The sequence below is a fragment of the Pelobates fuscus genome, chromosome 5 (genome assembly GCF_036172605.1).
Source record: "Pelobates fuscus isolate aPelFus1 chromosome 5, aPelFus1.pri, whole genome shotgun sequence".
Lineage (NCBI taxonomy): Eukaryota > Metazoa > Chordata > Amphibia > Anura > Pelobatidae > Pelobates > Pelobates fuscus.
The window spans coordinates 175084640-175107376 of NC_086321.1; the positions used below are offsets into that span (position 1 = coordinate 175084640).

At 42.5% G+C, this 22737-nt stretch overlaps 1 protein-coding gene across 2 annotated transcripts in view; it reads right to left on the minus strand.

Moving 5' to 3' along the window:
- RHBDD3 (rhomboid domain containing 3) overlaps positions 1 to 22737 on the minus strand; it is a 34151-nt gene that overhangs the window by 2274 nt on the left and 9140 nt on the right. For both annotated transcript variants that reach the window (XM_063454730.1, XM_063454731.1), the window contains exons 2-4: positions 6046 to 6124; positions 5298 to 5476; positions 929 to 1312 (exon numbers count right to left, since the gene is read on the minus strand). In XM_063454730.1, coding sequence (XP_063310800.1) covers positions 929 to 1312; positions 5298 to 5442 — 529 coding nt within the window. In that variant the 5' untranslated portion in view covers positions 5443 to 5476; positions 6046 to 6124. The remainder of the gene's footprint in view (positions 1 to 928; positions 1313 to 5297; positions 5477 to 6045; positions 6125 to 22737) is intronic.

Here is a 22737-nt window from a genome sequence, read left to right on the forward strand (position 1 = left end):
AGTGTAGAATGTATTTGGATAGACTACTCTTGGCTAAGTTTACAGATTCATAGAAGGTACTAGTATACTGGAATCTGCGAGCTGCTAGGGCACTTTGGTTTTTCCAGTTGTCTTTCCTAAAATCAACACAGAGACTGAAGATAAATGCATGCAGAGGGATAAATTGAACAAACATTGAGATAACATTGTAATTGCCAACTGCACTGGTAAACGCTGTGCTCCGCTGGTGATGTACAGCTTTGGAAAATCCTGAATATGAAACTGGATTCTGATCTAATGAGTTACAGGAGTGATGAGCTGGAGATATAAGGAACATCTCACTTCCCTGTGGTACTCTATAGAAACTATGTGAAAAGTGCAAGAGACTGATCAATAGCACAAACTGAAGATTTAGATCAACTGAGAAACTTAGACCACATTATGTACTAGCGGAATTTAGAAAGGCAAATGTAATAGCAACAAAATTACAACCTCTTTCTGAAAATATGTCTTAATTTAACATTGTGTAGTTCATGCTGCACTGTTGGTCCCCAGTCTAGTATGTGCTTTTAATAGATAATTTTTTAACAAATAACATGTAAAAAAAAATAATTATAATAACCCATACCTACCTCTAATATATGTAGGTTAATGTGTATCTTCTTTTTACATACATTTCATTTACAAAACCTATTTCCTTTTAAAACTTGATAAAAGGATTATAATATTGAGAAAGAGGACTATAATATCTAGGCTTTTTAAAATGCATTTTATCCACACATGTAATACTAGGTAAAAATAAACAAACAACTAAGATCGTTCATTTGGATGCACACTCCAGATATTAAATAGAACTCTCCTGGCACTGACTGCAATTAATAATGACACAGGTCATATTGAGATGTGGATAACAATGACTGTCCTCATGGCACCTCATGTGTAAGGATACAGATTAGGCCACTGATTACCCCACCTGTGTGAAAAAGTAGAGGAGATTGTGGGCTCAAAATATGGGTAACAATCAGAATACCACAAGGCAGGAAAAATGTCATCTGTCTGCCAAAGCGACATGGCAGTCGTGGATGTTGCACCATCAACAGAGCCAACTGTGTGCCAAGGTAGCCGAAAGCGGGTGCAGGTGACAAAGATAGCAACCAGGACATCAGTAGATAAAGCGTGGCACAGCACAGAGTACACATGCAGGACACATACAGGTAGCACAGCGTGCCCAGTTGCTCCTCCAGTTGCCAACACAGCAGGAGGATAATAAACAGGGAGACGAGGAAAAGACTGATGTCGGATGCACACAAAATGTGTGTAAGCAGCCGATGACCTGAGTTTAGGAAAATGAACAAACATAAGATTAGGGTATTGTAATATTTCACAATAATCTGTTTATTAGTCATAACATAAGTAATAAATATGGAAAATGATGGGGAAAGGTATAACAGGATTGGTACAAGTAGCTCTGCTAACCCAGGCAAATCACAATACAAATCTGGGAAATAAATCATCAAGTAAGTCATCAGTCAGATCAGAGTTTCAGTGCCATACAGCAGTTTTGATATCAATTAGGAAAGAGTTCCGTTTATTGAAAATTCTGAAAATTCTTAAACAAGGGAGTGCAGTGTCACCAGCCAAATGACACTGCTTAAAGACGGTATACAAGGTATAGAAGTGTAAGAGTGTCACCTACTCAGGCTCTTGTTCAGCTGTGGGAAAACATATTTCTATTTAATGCTTATGAGAACGTAATACGTTTGACAGAAAAAGAAATTGGTATATTTACATCAACTCTAATTTCTTCCAGCTGCCATCCCAGCGTACAGCACACCTGGACCATGTTAAAATGTGATACATAAAGCCCTAAGGGTCATGCAGTCACACATTCACTTAGGTAAATCAATAACATAAGCTCCATAAGGCTTATATAGTGATCTCTTATGTATGTCACTACCACCAGTTTTAACTCTTGTCTGCAATGAGTAGATTCTACAAAAATGTAATTTTCGTTAACTTTGTCTTGTATAATGCGGAACGTTCCGATGTCAGATTTTTGCACAAAATGACAACTTACAGAAAAGTTAGCTATGGACTAACTTTTAGAACTTTGCAACATGAACCGCTTTGCTGGTTTTAATTGACATTGTATACCTGATTCTCCTGCATATAATTGTAGTGTCTATACAATATATATATATTTATTTTTTGCTAATTTTTATTGATTTGGTTTCCGGATATGGACTTGACATGTTCACAAATACAAGATAATTTATTAAAAAGGTACAACAGACACATCCCCTTTTGGCATACATTATACAACTTGACATCCATATGAATAGTATTACAAAGTGAACTTGTGTCTTAGAATACAATATTACTTTATCCGGTGGGTTTTTAAATAAAGTGGTAATTCAGGGGCGGACTGACCGGTCGGGCACTTCTTCGGACATGGTCCGAGGGCCCGGCCGGGAGGGGGGCCTGCCATCAGGGGGCCCGGCTGCCCCTTTAAATGCTGCAGCCGCCTGAGCGCTCTCTTAAGAGCCTCAGGCGGCTGCAGCTTCTCACCTCCCCTGTAGCGTGACCAAGCTGCACTGCCCCCCATACACACACACTGCCCCCACACACACCATACACATTTACACACATTGCCTCACACACACACACATACACTGCCCACCCATACACACACAGCCCCCCATACTAACATTGCCACACACATACACAGCCCCCTCATACACACATTGCCCCACACACCCTACACATTCACACACTACACCCCCTCACACACACACTGAACCTTTCACACACACACTGCACCCCTTACACATTGCACCACTGCTCCTATACCCTACAACAGCCTCATATCCCAGCAGACCCCAGGTAAGTTGTCAAACTGTTCTTAAACGGTTTGACTACTTACTCTGGGAGGGGGGCCCGGCCCTCCTTGCACCATAACGACTACACAGAGCAGTAGTGGTTATTGTGCATGGATTATTTCTTTAAATAATCTCCAAGTGCCCCAGTAGCCAGCAAGCCAGCCAGCCCACAGGCCACCAGTTAGGCTTACAGCCAGCAAGCCCACAGCCTGCCAACCGCAGCCAGCACGCCACAGCCGGCCAGCCAGCAAGCCACAGCCAGCAAGCCGACAGCCTGCTAGCCGCAGCCAGTAAGCCCACAGCCTTTCAGCAAGCCCACAGACTGCCAGCCAACAACAGTAATTAAGGTAAGAGGAGCCAACTTGGCCTAGGTATCAGCGAGCTATGTTGTGTTGCTATATTGTGAATAGGAACCAGAGTGTTGGAGAGACCCCCTCCAGGCCCCATTAGACTCCATTGTAGTCTCTAATGGGACCTGGAGGAAATTCTTTCTAACACACTCTCTAAAGGACACTGAGATAGCCTCTGCTAGAATACTCCCCCCCCCCCCTCCTCCATGGCCCATTAGCCCTCAATTGTAGTCTCTACTGGGGCCTGGAGGCGACTGTTTCCAGCAGGGACACTGAGATGGCCTCTGTTAGAAAGACCCCCTTCCAAGCCTATTAGACTCCATTGTAGTCTCTAATAGGGCCTGGAGGGGATTCTTTCTAACACACTCTCTAAAGGACACTGAGATAGCCTCTGCTAGAAAGACCCCCCTCCATGGCCCATTAGCCCTCAATTGTAGTCTCTACTGGGGCCTTGAAGGGATTATTGCACTTTTGTTCCTTGTGTCTAAAGATTGTGTAGGGTGTGGCTGGAGGCGGTGCATGGAGGCGGGACATGGGTGGCGCTTGCTGCGGAGTATGGGTGGGGCCTGTAAGGGGGCCCTTGATTTATTTTGCCCGGGGCCCTGAGGGTTCTCAGTCCGCCCCTGAGTGGTATATTATAGGCAACATTTTTAACTGTATTCAAGTGAAAACTATGGTTCTGGGTATACACCTTTTACTATGCGTTTTTCATGAGAAGGGCCAGACAGTTGTATGCCAGAGGAGTAAGTACTCTTTATAGATTTGATGCTGCTTATAATGTTTTAACATGTTATGCCACATTTAATATTTTTTTATAAAATTGTAAAATGATTTAATATCATGAAAAATATTTACATTTTGCAATGAGTAGCAGTTTATCCAAACATATTAAATAATTTGAAAAACGTATCTAACAATACTATATTAACGCTATAATTGGCAGTATACAGGACGAAGGAATTCGTAACGTTTGCTAAAATGTTTAGACACAAAACAAATTATATGGAATTGAGGGAGAGATGTGGGGGAGATAAGGAAGGGAAAGATGTGGAGAGACATATGGAAGAGAAAGATGTGGAGAGAGATATGGAAGGGAAATATGTGGAGAGAGATATGGAAGGGAAATATGTGGGGGAGATATGGAAGGGAGAGATGTGGGGGGAGAGATATGGAAGGGAGGGAGAGATGGAAAGGAGGGAGACATGGAGGGAAACACACATAGACATGGATGGTCGGGAGGGGAACAGAGACATGGATGGAAGGGAGGGGAACAGAGACATGGATGGAAGGGAGGGGAACAGAGACATGGATGGACGGGAGGGGAACAGAGACATGGATGGACGGGAGGGGAACAGAGACATGGATGGACGGGAGGGGAACAGAGACATGGATGGACGGGAGGGGAACAGAGACATGGATGGACGGGAGGGGAACAGAGACATAGATGGACAGGAGGGGAACAGAGACATGGATGGACGGGAGGGGAACAGAGACATGGATGGACGGGAGGGGAACAGAGACATGGATGGACGGGAGGGGAACAGAGACATGGATGGACGGGAGGGGAACAGAGACATGGATGGACGGGAGGGGAACAGAGACATGGATGGAAGGGAGGGGAACAGAGACATGGATGGAAGGGAGGGGAACAGAGACATGGATGGAAGGGGGGTAAAAGCGAGCAGAATGGAGTGTGCAGCCACACAGTACTCTGCCTGGAGATTGCAGAGGGACTAGGGAGCGAACAGAGCGGCCCGTGCAGCTACCTACCTGGCTGAAACAGCAGTTTGCAGAGGGACTAAGGGAGCGAGAGGAGCGTACGCTCCAGATAGTGGCATTACTACTGAGATAGTAAGTACCTTAAGGTGAAGCTTTTGAGTGGATTATATATATATATATATATATATATATATATATGTACCCAGGATTACATATTGTTTGCATGAGAACGCTTTTTTTTTTGGCGGCCCACATAGACCTAAACTTTGTTTATTTGGCCCGAGTTAGGCTTTGAGTTTGTAATTCTTGGACTATGGTATTTGGATGTCGGAAGGGAATTAGGAATGTATGAAACAGAAGATGTACTCACCATCCCAAACATCTTGAATACTATCCAGATGTAGCTCCACTTGTTTGCATGTTGTCAATAGTCCCCCACAAGTCATCACCAATATTAAGAGGCAGCAGCCTAAAGGAGGCATTCGTCCCATCGGCAGCCATCTCAATATGTCCATAAGGGGACTTGAAATCGTTAGTTCCCACTATTACCTATACAAAAAAATATATTTTTTAGATATATGTCCTGTGCATCACCTCACTAGAAATGAGGAAATAATTCAAGCAATAACTTCCTCTCCAGAGTATGAATTCTCATATTCTGCTTTTTATTTTCTGTTCCCTCATATTTTACATTAGCTTTGATGTTCAAATGCAAGAATGCCCATCTAAAAGTGCTATAAAAAAAATGTACACACAACTTTACATAGGAACACACAATCTGAAACAATATAAAAAAGTTTCATTTATTTTATAACAGGGAAGGTGAAGGTTATATGTTAAAGTCGTACTACCATAATGTAAAACTTGATACACAGCATATGAATGTAAGCTCATTGAGCAGGGCCCTCCACCCCTCTGTTCCCGTACGTCCAGTTGTCTGGTTACTATTACATGTCTGTTAGTCCACCCATTGTACAGTGCTACGGAATCTGATGGCGCTATATACATAATAAAATAATAATAATAATAATAATATGCATTCGGTTCCAATTAAAGGGTTATTCCAACCACAATGACCACTTCTGCTTCAAACGCTAAGCATATCATGACATATTCACCTTTGTGCTAGGGGCTAGTTGCACTCATTTTGGGCCCAAATCCCTGTGTTCCTATGTACTTTTAACATGTACCTCTTTTCTAAAAAAAAAAAAAAAGGCCATATTGTAGGTGTGTCTAAATGTTTAGCATAACTCCACAGCAACAATAACAAACAGTATTGCGTTAACATACTTTTTCTTTTCCAATTATTTTTATTCAACAATGTTGATGAAAAAATATGTTAATAACAATGTAGAACATAACAATAAAGAACAATAGCAATAAAATAATACGCAAAAGTTATATATTTAATGTTTATTGAGACATAAAAACATTACTGGTATCTCAAGGTAAGTGACAGAAAGGCAGTTGGAGATATAGACTTTGCAGTACAAGTAGTGGATAGTATACATCCAAACAGAACTAACCATAGATGGATATGTATTGTAACGTTGTGCACAAGTCAATCGGTGATAGCATAAGCTTATGTAGTCATACTTCTCAACCTCACTTCCAAATGGCATATGTGAACCAAAAAAGGATAGTTGACAGATGAGAGAAGTCAGTAAAGAGGGAATGGAAACCTGGGAGTGGCTGGGGGAGGGCTGTAGGTGATAAAAATCAAGAGTGTAGAAATGCAAGGGGAGGATAAGGGCAGTAATATGACTTTAAACAACAATAAATAGTGTTTAAAAATTGGTTGTTATGGTTCAACATTACATTTTACTTGCATAAATTCTTATTAGCGAGTCACATAAAATTTGTCATAACAGTCTGCACATGGCCACACACCACAGTCCTAAAATTAAAGTGTCCCTCTATGTCCATTTGAAAATTTAGACGATATGGTTGCACCTCTGGCAAAGATGACTTTGGCAGCTCAGTTCTCGATTCCAGGCTGCCTAATATCAATTTCGTGCAAAAATTACATTCGTTGTCACAAGCACGGTGTGCTGGCGACAGATGTAATGAACGTTTCTCTCTGCTTCCTCGCACTCTCTATCTGTTAAGGTGCCCTATCCACCTGTCTATACTTACATACCTGCTATCTGTCTGTTTGTGTGTATGCTTTCCTGCTAATGTCGGCTGCTAGTCTCATAGCAATTCTGCTAACTCAGTACTCTCAGAGGCTAAGTAGTGAACATACACCGATAAGGCACGGCTAAGAATCATAGATGCAAACATTTCCCAAGTTGCTGGGACAGTAACGCATTTTGGGATCCTGTCCAGGGATCCCAGGCACCTATATAGGTACCACATTTTAAAATCTGCGATTGGGACTGGGCAGTAGGAACATGCACAAAGAGCTTCAGCAGCACTGCATGCATGGTCTGCTGGAGGGGCACTGCATGCATGGTCTGCAGGCATCAGACAGCATGGTCATCCTTGATAGGTGGGGCAAGCTCAGCCCATTGATGGACAGACCTGCTCCCTTTGATTGGTGGATCAATTCTTTTGCTGGATGGACCCACATTCTTTATGCCTTTTCTCTTCCCTGTATGAGAAGGCAGGTTTATGAAGCAGTATTCTGCAAACCTTTTTTCTTGTTGCAACAATTTGAGCAAAGATTTGAGCATGCAAAAAATATAGCAAAACATTAAATGCATGTTAATATTTCAGGTCTATACTGCTATTTGATCCTTCCAACAGTAGGTGGCATGTGAATACTGTGATATCCACCAAGCTAAGGCATAATAACTTCACAATATGGATGAACCTTCCAGAACTGAAGGAACACTATAAGCACAATAACCACAACAGAGATTAAGACCATGCAGGCCACAATACAAGATTCCCAAACGATGGTATTACAAGCCCAAGAAGGCATAACCGTAAAATTAGCAGAGCAGAAGGACAGGAACCGATGCAACAGTGTTAAAATATGGGGTTCAATTGGTTGCAGCCGAACTGCCTCACTACTTATGCCACCTGTTTTTCAACCTGCTACCGTCTAATAGAGCCAAGGCTATTATCCTAGACCTAGATGGCTGTTACTGCATCCCGAGGCCAGGATGCACAAGGGATCTCATTGTACAATTTGTGTCATCTTTAGACAAAATGACGGTTCTAAGCTCCTTTACCTGTGAATTTGAATCAAACACGCTTACCTTCTACTCCAATTTATCTTGAGCTACTCTGCAGTGACGCTCTCTCCGTCCAGTCACTGGCACTTTTATGGAGAATAGTGTTTCTTACCGATGGGGTAGTCCCTTTTCCTTACAAGTTACTAAAGATGGATCTGCAATCGGAGATTTGTCAACAACTGCATGGCAAATGAAGATAAACCGAATGCATCCGGCAAAATGTATATTCGGAAATTAGAATTCACTTACAAGTGAATTGATCATTTGAAGAACTATTTGCCCACTGGTAGCGCTAACAGCCAGTGGGCAAATAGTTGAAAATCCTCAGCAGCGCAAGAGTTAATTATGTGGCCATTTGAAAAAAAAAAAAAAATCCTATGGGGGTATAATGGATATATTACTATAATGGATGTTGTAAAGCTCCATATGCTTCCACCTGCCTGATGGCATATCTACTAAATTTTTAAAACTAGTGACGCTACCAAAGGCCCAATCCCATGAGCATAGGGCCTGTGAAATATTGCAGATTTGTACAAGATTTGTGCTAGTCACATACCAGTAAATCAAAAGGAACCGTTACTCTCACACAAAATTCCTCACCTTCCTTGTCAAAAGCTGGTATTTTGACATTTTTGAGTGGAAAGGGTGCTCATGCCTTGTAATAGGTAACTAATTTTAGTAGTACCCTGAAGTATTAAACGTATCAGATAGATCTGCAATGACAGTGATTGGCAAACTGAAAGCAACCTTTAGGAGACATGGCATCCCAACAGAAGTCGTTGACAATGTACCCTTTGCCAACGCTGAGATGAAGACAGTTGCTGTAAAATGGGGTATATAGTTTACTCCTTCTAGTCCTTGCTACTCCCAATCAATGGACTGGCAGAAAGAACAGTAAGAATTGTTAAACTCATGCTCCAAACATGAGAATTACGGGAAAGATCCTCAAATATGGCTCGTGGAGCTGCACAACACTTCAAACACTGGAATGATATTCCCCAGTACAACTTTTGATGGGTCAGATACTAAGAACCAAGATACCAGTTGTGGCTGCAGCATTAACCCCTTAAGGACACAGCTTCAGAAGCTGGACATACCCTTAACCCCTTAAGGACCAAACTTCTGGAATAAAAGAGAATCATGACGTGTCAGACACGTCATGTGTCCTTAAGGGGTTAAAGCCCCGGACCCCAAAATTTCTTGTAATTGAAAGAGGAGCAGAGTCAACAATCACACTAACTTCAGATTCAGAGACTGAAGTAACTAATTCAGAAGGAGACCTGGTCCCTACAGAGTTTGCAGAAGCTGGATGCAAAATATCATAAACTGGAAGGGTGATATGCTGTCCTGAGAAACTGAAAGATTATGTCATAGGACATAGGATAAAGTATAACTAACCATCAAACCATATTTTTATAGCTTCTCAATTATTAGGCAACGTTGTATGTTAAAGGGAGGGAGTTACTATACTGCTACTTTAAAAAGGACCACTGGAACTGTTTGTGGGGGAACTCTATGGTCAGTGGCCATTTTAAATGTAGTTTTGGTTATCCGGTTGTTTCCTTCTTGATTGTATTGGAGATGAAAACAGAACTGCTCTGGGTACCTACTGTGCAGTGGTGCTTGTTCCTGCTCTCTTTGCACAAAGAAAATATTACACTGCCGACGGTTTTACGGTTTGTTTGTTTTTTATAGATCTGCCAGTGGCCAAACAGTTTGGATTGTATTTAAATCTAGGCCCAGATTTAATTAATTATGTCCAGATTTCAGCCGTCCAGCTGCATTCTGTCCAGCTGAAAACTGGATCAAATTCAGGCCCATTCAGAGACTGATTTACACAATCTGCATTGATGAATTCTATAAACAATGTCAATATGTTGCAGTAATAAACCTAAGAGGTTTCCCTAATACAAACAGGGTTATTCACTAAAGTCCAAATGGCCTCGAATGGGGCAAAACCATCCGGCTACATATAGGACTATTCGGATTTTAGTGAATAAGCCTGGTTATAGAAGGGAAATTGCTTAGGTTTATTACTTATCGTGCAGGAAATTGCTTAGGTTAACTATTGCTGCTCTGACACAATAAATGATGCTAAAATATGAAATTGTAACAATTATCAATGCAAAAAAAAAAAGACTTGAGGATACAGGACAATATAATAATGGAGCTGTACCTGGAAATATGGGATAGTCTGACAGTATGCTTCACCATATACAGGTTAGTGGAACTGCACTCAAACCCTTCTCCCAGGAATCCTTGGGTGCTGACCGAAATCGGTCCCAGTACTACAAGAACCAATTGTAGAGTTTAAATGTGGAAAGTAATCCAGGATCTCCAATTTTGGAACACTTTGGAGTGCCTGGATTACGTTCCACATTTAGTATGCTTCAACAGACACACATAAGGTTATTTACTAAAGTGAGAATTCAAGGTGAATTCAAAGTGAATTTTACATTTAAAGCGGCACTATCATGGCCGCATCCTTTTTTTTTTTAACCCCCTCCCGACTGCAATACATTTTATTGTCCCCCTAGCCATCCCCAAATGACCCTAGACTTCCCATTTTACCTTTTTTAAGATCTTTATTTTATGCCAGGACTTAGGTCCCCGGCGCTGCCGTCCCCGTGTGGGCAGATGAACAGATGAAGGCCCTGTGGGGCACGTCATCTGCCCACACTAGAACACTTGGACATTCGATACTGTCCGAAATTCAGACGGGAATTTCGGCTATTCATTCATCAGAAAGACGAATGAATAGAAATTTCAAACAAACGAAGAAGACCTCTTCGTTCATTGCGTTTATTACAAGGAGGGAGATACCGGCTCGAGGCTCCCTTCTTGTAATATTTCAAAATAGAATGCTCATGCCCCCATCATTCTATGAGGGTCAATATGACCACCATATCAGCATAAGAGAGATTAAAATCTCCCAAATGCCAATACTCGCTATGCCGTGAGCAGGGGCATGTCTACTAAACAGTAAGCAGCCAGTGGCTGACCCTCACCCCTGGAGTTCAATAAAGGGCACCCAGCACAGGTTCCCCATGTCCCCATGGTGGGGCATCTATTAAAATAATAAAAAAGGAGGAAATAGTGTTTTCCCCCAGCCCCCACCTCCGCCTATGCCCTGTGAGTGGTGGCTATTCACCTAAACAGGGGACCTACTGCCTTCCCCCACCCCCCACCCATGAGCGGTCGGTGGGGCCCCTAAGTAACAAAAGGAGGGGACCAACTGCTTCCTCCCCTGGACCCCCACCCATAAGCGGCGGCTGTTGGCCCTAAGTAACAAAGGGGGAGGGTGGGGGACGACATCTATTGTCCCGCCTCCCCACCAATAAGCGGTGGGTGGGTGCCCTCAGTGACAAAAGGGGGGGAGGCGAACTATCAGACCAACCAGAGTGCACTGACAGCTAAGTCTTAAACCTTGCAGGTAAGGCTCGAGATTTACCTGTCAGAGCGTTGTGATTTATGGATTTTTATTTGGCCTTTTTTGGGGGCTGAAAAAATAAGACATCTAGTGCCAAGTATGATTTTTATTATTTTTATTTATAGGTATTTAGCTTATTGCTTCCCCCCCTCCGTGTTGAGGTGAGTTGGTAGGTAGGGTTTTATTTTATTTGGGGGTAAGGGGTGACTAGGTGCTTAGGGACCCATAGTCACCTGGGGGGGGGGGGTATTTTTAGGTAGATCCCCCAATTAGTTTAGTAGCCCCCACTCGCAGGGCACAGGTTAAGGCTTGCAGGGGACACTGTGTTAATTACCTGAATAGGTGCCCCACCATGGGGCACATTTTTGGAGTGGGGGAGTCTTTTGTTTTTTCTTTTCAACAGTGAACAGCCACAGGCAGCTCATTGTTTAGTATACATGCCCCTACTCGCGGCATAGTGAGTAGGGGCAAAAGATTAATGTGGGAATTAGAGAGCTATCTATTAAGCGGCTGCAGCCGCGGAATGAATCGGATCGGAATTTCATTCATTCAAGACCCTCTGTGTCTCTCCCCCACCCCCCTCCCCTTCTGTGCCTGCTGACTTCCATGTAGCATGGCTGAGCGTACTGCAAGTAGAGAACTGACAGGAAGTTGTTTGTTGATCTCAGTGAGCACTTCCTGTCAGGCTGGTTAGAGAATACAGAAGATCCTCTACCTGAAGTACGTTCAGCCATGCTACAAGACATGTTTAGCAGGAGGAGGAACGTGGTGCTGTATAGCGCTCTCTGGGCCGGTGTGCCCTGGGTGGCCATTCACCAACCCAAATATATGCTGTCCCACCAGCAAATTTCCCAGTATCCCGATGGGACAATCCAGCCCTGTAGGTGCTTCAGGAGACAAAGGAACAGGTGCCCGGCAGACCTCAGGTAAGTTGTCAAACTATGTGCAATAATACAAAGTTAATATTGTTATATTGCTTTGATAAAAAAAACATATTAAACATAGGGTAATGGTCAGATAAGGCAAAATGGGATGGTTACTATAATGAGAGCCTGCGTCTATAGAATAAGTATGGATGCATAATGTATTCAAATTTTATGTATGGTTTTCAGCTTGAAGTGTCCCTTGAATCTTTTTTCAATCTAATGAATTATTTATGAAATTCTAAAAATCCTTTTAACCTACTTACATTTTCACTGATTTAGAAGACATGCAGGGCATGATATCAATGCAACTTTAGTAAGGCAAAATAAACCTAAACATTGCTTCCAATAGACATTTATTTAAAAAAATTTTAACAATATTAAAGGGACACTATCGTCACTACAACAACTTAAAGGTACACTATTGTCACATGAACAAATACAGCTTAAAGGGACATTACAGTCACCAAAATAAGTTTAGCAGTTATGGTGTATAGATCATATTCCTGCAGTCTGCAATCCCTGCAATTTAGAAATTAAATCACTTTGTTTATACAGCCCTAGACACATCTCCCTGCATGTGACGTACTTAGCCTTCCTAAACACTTCCTGTAAAGGGTCATCTAAAGTTTACACTTCCTTTATTGCAAATTAAATTCTGAATAATTTAGAATTTCTTATTCCCTGCTCTAATAGCTCGCCAGATCCTGCAGGAGCCTCCTGTGTGTGATTTAAGTTCAATTTACAGAACAGGAGAGAAAAACATTATGTATGTTGCATCTGACTGAAAATGAAACCATTTTTATTTTCATGCAGACAATGTAAGTCACAGCCAGGGGAGGTGTAAGAAAACTGTATACCTAACATTAGTGTTCCTCTGCCCCCTTCCTCTATGCCGGCAAATGAAGGATTAGAAACTTTTTTTATTTATTTTTTTACACTCACCTTATTCCTTGAGGTCCTTTGGTGCTGGCTCCATCTCCGCCTCCATCAGTGCCGAGGGAGAACCTTATGAGCATGCATTGATTCAAAGCTTTCATATGGGGAATTTGAAGACGATGGATGTCCAAATGTAAAGCGTGAGGACGTCCAGCATCGTTTCTTGGAGTCATACTCCATTAAACAGCGGGAAGCACTTCTAGTGACTGTCTGGTAGAATTACTTTTTCTAGGTTATAATATGTAGCCGATACACTTTCACAGAAACTGCTAAAAGAATCACAGTTTAAAAGGAAGCACTATGGTCACCAAAACAACTGAATTGCATTTGATGGGTTTTGGCCTCCTATTCATGCTGTATTATTTTTCCATATTATTTTTTTTTTTAATTTTGTTAAAAAAAAGAAAAAGTTTTGCAGCTTTCTGCTGTGTAACTCTACCCCTTTAGCTACACTCCATCTTTTAACAAACAGCTCTGTCATCCTCTCCTCAGTCAAAAGATATACTAAGACAAAGTAGGGACTACTTTGTCTCAGTATTTTTCCTCCGCCTGACAAAGCTTGTCAAGCTTTCCATTTCCCCCAGACGTCACCAGTGATGGTTGTAGGGAAAAACAATCTCTGTCTACAGAAGATCCTGTGGCCTCATGGGACCCTCCATAAATCCACACTCGTTCATGGGTGATTGTACAGAGCTGTTGTTGACTCCTGAGAGCTGAAGTGACAGGAGCTGAAAAGCCCTTAAGAGGACTGGACTGAAAAGGATGGTGGTGCAAGAAGGGACAGGTTCAGGAAAGTAAAGCTACCTTTCCCTGCCCTCTATGGCTACCAGAGCCCAGATGGTGATGTCACCATCAGTGGTCAAATTATGCAAGACCTTAGACAGTGACAGAGCCGCTTTAATGGATATATTGAGAATACGTTAGTTCATCCAGTGAGGTCATTATAACTTGCTGACATAGCTCTGCCTCACAGACAATCACTGTCCTCTTATCCCTTAAGCACAGCAATGAAATACTATACAGATGAGAAAAGCACTCCAACAGGGCATTTGAGTTGCACACCCAGTGTATGAGGTTATAAAACAACGGTCATCAAATTTACATCGATATTGTATTTTTTATTTTTGGTCTGTATTTTCTCTTTTTTCTATTTTTGAGGGTGTTGATGCACACATCCATGGATCTTGGGGAATTTCCCCGGAACCCATGGGTCTGGTATCCCACACTCTCCTTTGCTATTATTATTTTTCTTTTCATATTTTATATTTATTTTTTTATCATTATATTTTCTTATTATTTTTATTCTTATTTCTTTTTATGTGGGGCCCTATATGTTCACTATGTATAATATGTGAATTATTTATATATTATTACATGCTAATATTGTTTATTCCACTATTTCCTGTAATGGTGTATTATGGAAGATGTATAATATGTAATTTGCTGAAATTATGTTATGTATGTATATTGTCCTACACTGTGTACTATGGATTTATTATAATGTGGGGTATTTTGTATAATAGTGTTTGCAGACATTCTGGGGTAATCTGGTTTAGACTGCATCATTTTTATATATAGCTGACATTCTGCATATACACAATGCCCATATGGTGTGCTACAGTTGATATGGAATGTACCATTCGTTTGATAAATCTTCAAATAGCCGTTATGCACTAGAAGGATTTTCCCCTTTGATTTATAATAATTTTGGCCACTTCATTCTCCTGTAGTTACTCTGCACCACCAGAACATGTGGCCACGCCCATACGCAATTACGTCACTTGACGCACGTGCGTCATGATGTCATCGAACCCCGGAAGTAACTCCCGGTATTGTGCAGAGGATTACACACATTATATAATTAGCAAGTACCTCCCTTTATCCAGCTCATTGATTTTAAGTTAATTACTTTTAATTTATAGGATATATAAGTGGGAATATAGATCAGTCAGTGAGAGGTCCCCCAGATGAAGGCTGCATAGCCGACACGTTGGGGTTTTCATTTCTCCTGCTCTTGGTCAGTATACCTTTCTAATGGTTGTTTGTATGTAGCACTTTATTATTACTGTGGTTTTGGTTCTATAAATTGGTTATGCACTTTCTTTCTGTCAAGATATTTTGATGTATTCTTTATGCATGAATAAACGCTTTTTTATGTGCAAAACCTTGGTGTGCCTTGGGATCATTATTATTTCAATTTAATTTTCTTAGTCACATATTGTTTTAAAGCATCATATATATAAAAAATTTAAATTATGCAAATAATAGGCTAAAAAATAATGCAAACAACATCACATAAGTTGTCCTTTATGGGCACACAAAGGATTTCTTTGAGATGCAGTTAAGAGTTACTGCAATTACCATGAACGCCTGGAGTCTGTCTGTGCAGTGTTGAGTATTAAACACTGAACATTCAAAGATTAACCCCTCTGTGGCTGGAGGTGTTACTCCACCTCCAGCATCATTATTGGGTTGTAAAATGTCAGCCTGAAACCATCATTACGTGCCGAACAAGTTTTTGAGTGTTTAGAAGAGTTTGTCCTATTTTTTCATTTTACAAGTACAGGTTTCAAAATAAATGGTCAGTTTAATAAATTAATGTGGTTACACCCCCTGTCTAGCAATCAAATAATCATTTAAAACCACTTCTTTCACTTCCCTCAGTCCAGCGCCGATGTCCCTCAGAGCTGGCTTGGGCCAATGGATCGGATTTGTTGTTCTAGCACATCTCACAGATGCTCAATTGGATTGAGATCTGGGTAATTAGGCAGGCAAGTAAACAGCTTGAACTCTGTCATGTTCCTCAAACCATTCCTGAACAATTTTTGCAGTGTGGCAGGGTGCATTATCCAGCTGAGAGAGGCCACAGCCACCAGGGAACACCATTGCCATGTAGGTGCACGTGGTCTGCAACAGTCTATAGGTAGGTGGTATGTATCAAAGTAACATCCACATGAATGCCAGGATCCAAGGTTTCCTAGTAAAACATTGCTCAGAGCATAACACTATATATGTCAACCTGCCTTCTTCCCACAGTGGATCCTGCTGCCATCTCGTCCTCAGGTAAGTGATGCACACGAACCTGGTCATATACCTTACCTAAAAGACAACCTTCTTCCATTGCTCCATGGTTCAGTTCCTACGCTCACCTCCCCACTGAGGGCACTTTCGGCAGTGGACGGGGGTCATCATGGGCACTTTGGCTGGTCTGCGCCCCATACTTAGCAATTTGAGCTACAGTAGTTCTTCTGAGTGAGAGGCTCCCCACATGCATCAATGAGCCTTGGGCACACATGACACTGACCCCAATTCAGTGGTTGACTCCCCACCAAAGATGTTCTCAAGGACTCAGGGTAGTATTCACCAAACACTGCTTTGATTTTGTCAATACAATATATTAAAATGTACAAAACAAAATACAATAAAATAAACAGAAAACAAGTTTTGTTCCATACAGGAATAAAAATGACTCATCCGGTTTATATTCAGCAACATCCTTTTAGTGGTATGACGTTATTTAAAGATGAAGGTATCCATCTCTTACGAGATCTGCTCCTACAGGACAATAGGTTCACACGCCTCGACTTGAAGGACGTTTATCTGTCGGTGTTGTTCATACTCTCCAAAGCGGACTCGTCCACTGGGGGTCCATGCTCAATGGAGGAAACAGGATTACACACTAATTGCCAAAAACTGATCGCAGGCTCATTTGCGATGCGTAGTCTAGCGAAACACAAGTCTGACTGCTGCATACTGCTCCGCATGGACAACATTTCAGCCATCCAATACATCAATTGCTTCTAAGCACTACTGATGTTTCCGCTCCTATTGTCCAACCCCATGGGGGAACCACATCCTCTCATCCTACAGGTTTGCCTGGAACTCATGGCTTGGGTGGTTTCAGGGGGTCTTGTAATGTTGACGGCTTATCGCAAGCCACTAAAGACCTATTGTGGGACTCATGGACTCCCAGCACTAGAAGGAGTTATCTCGCTGTCAGGAACAAATGGACTAGCTGGTGTGTGGAGAGGGACTCCGATCCTTTTACTGCACCTCTTCCAACCATACTGAACTTTCCATTAATGTTACACATTTGGCCATTTGTGCCGTGCATGTTCCGGTTCTAGGTTTGCTGGTAGGGCAGAATCCGCTAGTTTGTCTGTCAACTTCTTTGGAGTAATCGGTTATCACGTCCATCCGCTCCGAAATACTCTTGACTCTGGGACGTGTATGTGTTTTTTTGTTTTCTTCTAGATTGGCCGGATAATCCATCGTTGTCTTTGCGGCACTCTCTGCAAAGCGGACCCTCCTACTTTGCCTAGTCTCTTTTCGTCTCGGACATTTGGGCCTTTGATATTAAAGGCATCTCATTTCACCAGAAGGGGTTTTGTTTACTATCTTGCATCGGACTAAAACAACTTAAACTAAGTTTTTTTTCATCCGTTTGGTCCATTGGATCTACATATCTGAATAGTTTTGATGTTACTCCACTAGGAGTAATCCGACTAGCCAACTTCTCATCTTGTATGTGCAACCACATAAACAGGTCTCCCCTATGACCCTTGTGAGATGGGTTAGATGGTTTTTATCATTAGCCAGGATAGACTGTTGCTTCAGAGCGCACTTGATTAGGGGCGCCACTGTGGTGCTGGTTTTTTCGTTAGGTGCCTCGTTGGCTGATATTATGTGTTCCACCAACTGGTCGCATAAATATACTTTTCAATTCTTTTACTTTTGACCTACTTCTCATACTTTCTTTGCTTTACTTCGTTAGAATTAACATGCAAAATATAAAGCCTCCTGCCATGTGGTAAAATTACGTTTATGTTGACAAGACACCATTACGCTCACCTTACACGTGTTTCTGTTCTTTTCAGTGTGAAGCATTTGACATCTGGTCCGGTTGGATTTTCTCCTATACGTCTCCTTCATTCTATTGGAAAGATCAAGTGAATTATTTCTACGTTCTGGTTTTACCTGGTTCTATTGACTACTGAACTGTTCTCTCTCACACCAGTATTGGAAATTAATAATAAAAACCACCACTGGTGTGCATGTGGAGCACTTACAACACCAGTGGTGGTTTTTATTATTAATTTCCAATACTGAGTGTGCACTTCATCTTTTTTGTACTAATCTATAGGGTAGAGAGTCCCTATTTGTGTGGTAGCTGCTATCATTCTATTCAATTATTAACTGAAAGCGCCTTGAAAACACACAAATTCTTATTTCTGTAAACTTGAAGATTAGCCCACATACGATAATGTATATTCACACTTACCATGAAGAAACGTACCCAGTCAGAAAATCATCTGGGAATGGAAGGGAGGGATAATACTTGCTTCCATGTCATTAATAAAACCATGACTTTAAGTAATGTAAATAGTAAAATCTGGAAATTTTATTTAGAAGCGGTGGCTCCTAGTATGCTAGTTTAAAGCTGTGAAATGACCGCTCCTGCAAAATGTTGAATCAGTTTAAAATAAAAATCTCGAAATGTAGATTCCGATGACCAGTCAGCAGCTCGTAAAATATCATCTAGTCGGCAGCTGACTGCAGAAGCTTTAGAAGCTATAGCACCACACCGAATGTGGTGAGAATACATAAGGATCAATGCTGGTTAATGTCATAATCCATCTGACCCATTTGGCCAAAAAAGGAAAAGGACAAGCAGTTGAGGCATCAGAGGATTCCGTAATGAAGCTGTACAAAATGTGTATTCCCATAGGCAAAGTAGGGGTCTCTCTAGAAAAGCCAGGTAGAGTACAGACTTGTAAGAGGTCTTGGTCCTTCTAGAGATGTCAAAGAGAATGCCTTCCGGGAAAGAGCGCCCGTGTCAAGAGCTCGTACATCAGAGACTCTTTTGCATGAGATGAGACAAAAAAGCATGACTACTTTTGCAGAAAGTTGTTTGAGGGATAACGAAACATTATCTGGCCCTGACTCCAGAAATTTGAGGACAAGAGAAACGTGAAAAAGTGAAGAATAACGTGGTAAAGGTGGGTGATAAAAAAAGAAACCCGCATAGGATTCAACAGACAAAGGGGTGTCGTCCCATAGGGACACCATAGACGCCCAGGTGTCCTTCAGAAAGGTTAACCATGCGATACACTTTCCCTGCCTAAAAAAAAAAAAGTAAATAAATGCAACATGGATGTTAAAAGGAACCGATAAGAGATCTCTTCCCAGGCACCAACCATTCCATGCATTTCAAGCAGATTTATAAGCTTGTCTCATGCTGGGTGCCCATGCATTCTCGAGAGGTCTGAGAGTTGAATGCGGAACACCAGAGATTGACCAAAGTTCCCTGAAATCAGCCAAAACCATAAGTCGCAGATTTAGCGGAGGATTAGTGGGTTAAATGGTTTGTCCGGGTCTTGGAGGAGAGAATCTCACAATGGAGAAGGCGAGGCAATTGATATGTGGCGTTCATTCTAGGTCTGATCATCTGCTTCCTGTGGAGGTATCTCTACAACGTGCACCCCAACCTTGTAAGCTTGTGTTATAGAATTATTAAAGTCCTTAAATCCTTATTAAAACTTCCCATTAAACTCCTAAAACATTGATTTACCTAACAGCATTTAGAATATTAGGAAAAGAATGCTTTTCTAGAAGGTTATGAGCAGCACCGGAACAGTCAAGTTCCTGTAGTATGAAACATTGTATACCATAATGAGATCATGAGAATTGCACTAATAAAATGTCTATTTACTAAAAGCCTTGAACATAACCTTGGATATAACAGTATTAACCACTCAAAATGGCCGACAGAGTTCCTTCCCATCAAGTAAGCCTCGTGCTACTCAAAATGGCGCCCGAGCCATCAAGTCCACACCCGTGTCCAAGATGACGACACCTCTCGATGGGAGGACATTTAACTAGCCATTTAACACCTAGACCAATTAATAATATTGATGGGAGGGTATTGACTTAACCACTTAACACCTAATCCAATTAATATAGTTTATTTGTTGTTATCTTGATATTCTATGATGATGTAATTTTGCCTTTATAAGGGTCTGCGCACCCGCTTTTTAACAGATGCCATTAAATTTTCTCGAAGTTCATGTGGTAGATTGCAGCCAGAGAGCTGGCGTAGGTTATTGACAGAAAAGAAAGGCAAGCTGTTAGACCATAATTTGCTACGTACAGCAGAAGCTTGGTACAGAGTAGCGAGAGCTATTCAGCAAGAGGGATGGGTTGAGGAAGAAATTGATCACAAAGGTTTAAAACTGTATGTATATCATAACAATTATGTGGATGGGGGGTTCCCTCAGCCAGCGCCCTGTCATGGCGCCCAGAGGATGTCCACTCCCATGGTTCATCCAGCAATGAATGACGTTCAACTGACCATGGCCCCCACCCCTAACCCTCCCGACCCCCACCCTGTCATCGCCTCTGTCTACCCAGTCCTGAATTTTGATGGATCCCTATTCTCCCCCCCCTCATCTCTACAACTATCATCACCTTCATCCATTCCTACTCTATCTTCCCTTTCTAATCCATCTCTTTCATCCGCCATTTCTTCTCTACGCTCTCACTCCGCCTGTTCCCCTTCCCTCCCACTTGCTCCTGCCCCGTCCACTAACCCCTCCTCTCTTGCTTTCACCCTTCCTACTACACCCGCCCCAGTCCCTCCTACTATACCTGCTTCCGTTCCTCTCACTCCACCCATCCCTCCTCCTACTACACCTTCTCCGCCTACTCCTCCCGCTGCCCAGACATCCGCCTCTTCACCTCCACATCCATATTCCGGATATCCTGCCTACGTACCCAATCCCCATCCAACTATCCCACTCTTCCCCGGTTCCGCTCCAAATCCTGCCCAGATGGTCTGGCCATACCCTTACCCCTATCCCACGGCCCTGCCCTATCCAATCAATCCCTACTCCCCTTCCTTAACCACACCCCAGGCCCCACTCACGCCCACCCCAACTCAGTCCGTCCCGGATGTGCCCACATCCAACATGGCCGCCACTACTTCCCTTAACCCTAACGCAGCTTCCTTCTAGGCCTCCAATATGGCGGCCCCCAGTCACCCAGCGCCCTTAATGCCCGTACTCCCTAATGATTTTTCACCGCATGCTCATAACCCAATGGCCACCCCAGCGTCCGGGATCCCCTCATATCCCCCGGTCCTGATGCCTCAAACGGCTCCCCCTCCCACGGGGCCCCAAGTCTCATATGAGGATGAGTATGATGCGGATAGTAATCCTAGTGTTCGATTTCCACAAGATGCCGCAGAGCCCCAGCCTCGAAGTTCCCTCAATGATCCTTTTGGATATATGGGTCGGGGAGAAAAGTCTCCCATAAAATATGTCTCTTTTAATCCCACTCAAGCTAGTGCTTTAATGAAATCACTCCCAGACCCAGAGAAACAACCAATGCCTTTTTACCGAGGGTTAGTTCAGATCCAGAAGACTTATTCCGCCGCTTGGCGAGATTTACTAAGCATTTGTGCCATAAAAGCCGGGGATGCTTATTGGCCTAGCATCGCCCGCCACCTCAGCACAGATTTGCTTGAAACTGATACAGATTATGCTTCTGGGATATCATTCTGTAACCAGCTAAAGGCCTGGGCTAAGGACAAGCTTGCAGATCAGGCTGCTGGCCTCACTGATATTGTACAGGAAAAAGGAGAATCAGTGGAAAGGTTTCATGCTAGACTGTTTCAAGTGTTCTCAGATTTGGGATTTGATCTTACAAATAAGATTCATTCTCAAATGCTTTCTGGTGCCTTTGTCCTGGGCATCAAGGACTCTATACGCAAGGGTATCATTGCAGCACGCCCTGAATATAGAGTTGTTCCATTGGATAAACTACTCCTAGTGGCCAGAGGTCTGGAGTCTGCACAGAATCCTAGAAAACCCAACTCAGCTCCTCTCATGGTGTCTCGCCCTGGACCTATACCAAGAGGCACCAGGCCCGAAGATGGAGTTTGCTTTAATTGTGTGTTAGGGGCCACTTCCGAAGTGAATGTCCCGAACCCAAGAAAGTGACCAAGTCTGCTCCTGCCCCCAAAACGCCAAAAGCACTTCCAATAGTACAGGAGCCGGAAGATTAGGAAATTGGCAAGCCTGTGTCATTAACCCCTGTGATGGCAGTGTCTACAGGGGATCAAGGGGAGGGGGGGGGGCACTTGCCACTGTGACTCTGCCCATTGAAGGACAACCTACTACATTTCTTGTTGACACAGGTGCAGCCCGAAGTGTTCTGCGAGAAAAAGACCTGCCAGACTCATCATTTCTATCAAATATTGATGTCTCTTGTGTAGGAGTGGATGGCCTACCAAGACAAAGTCCTCTAACAACTCCTTTACGGGTTGGCAACTACCCT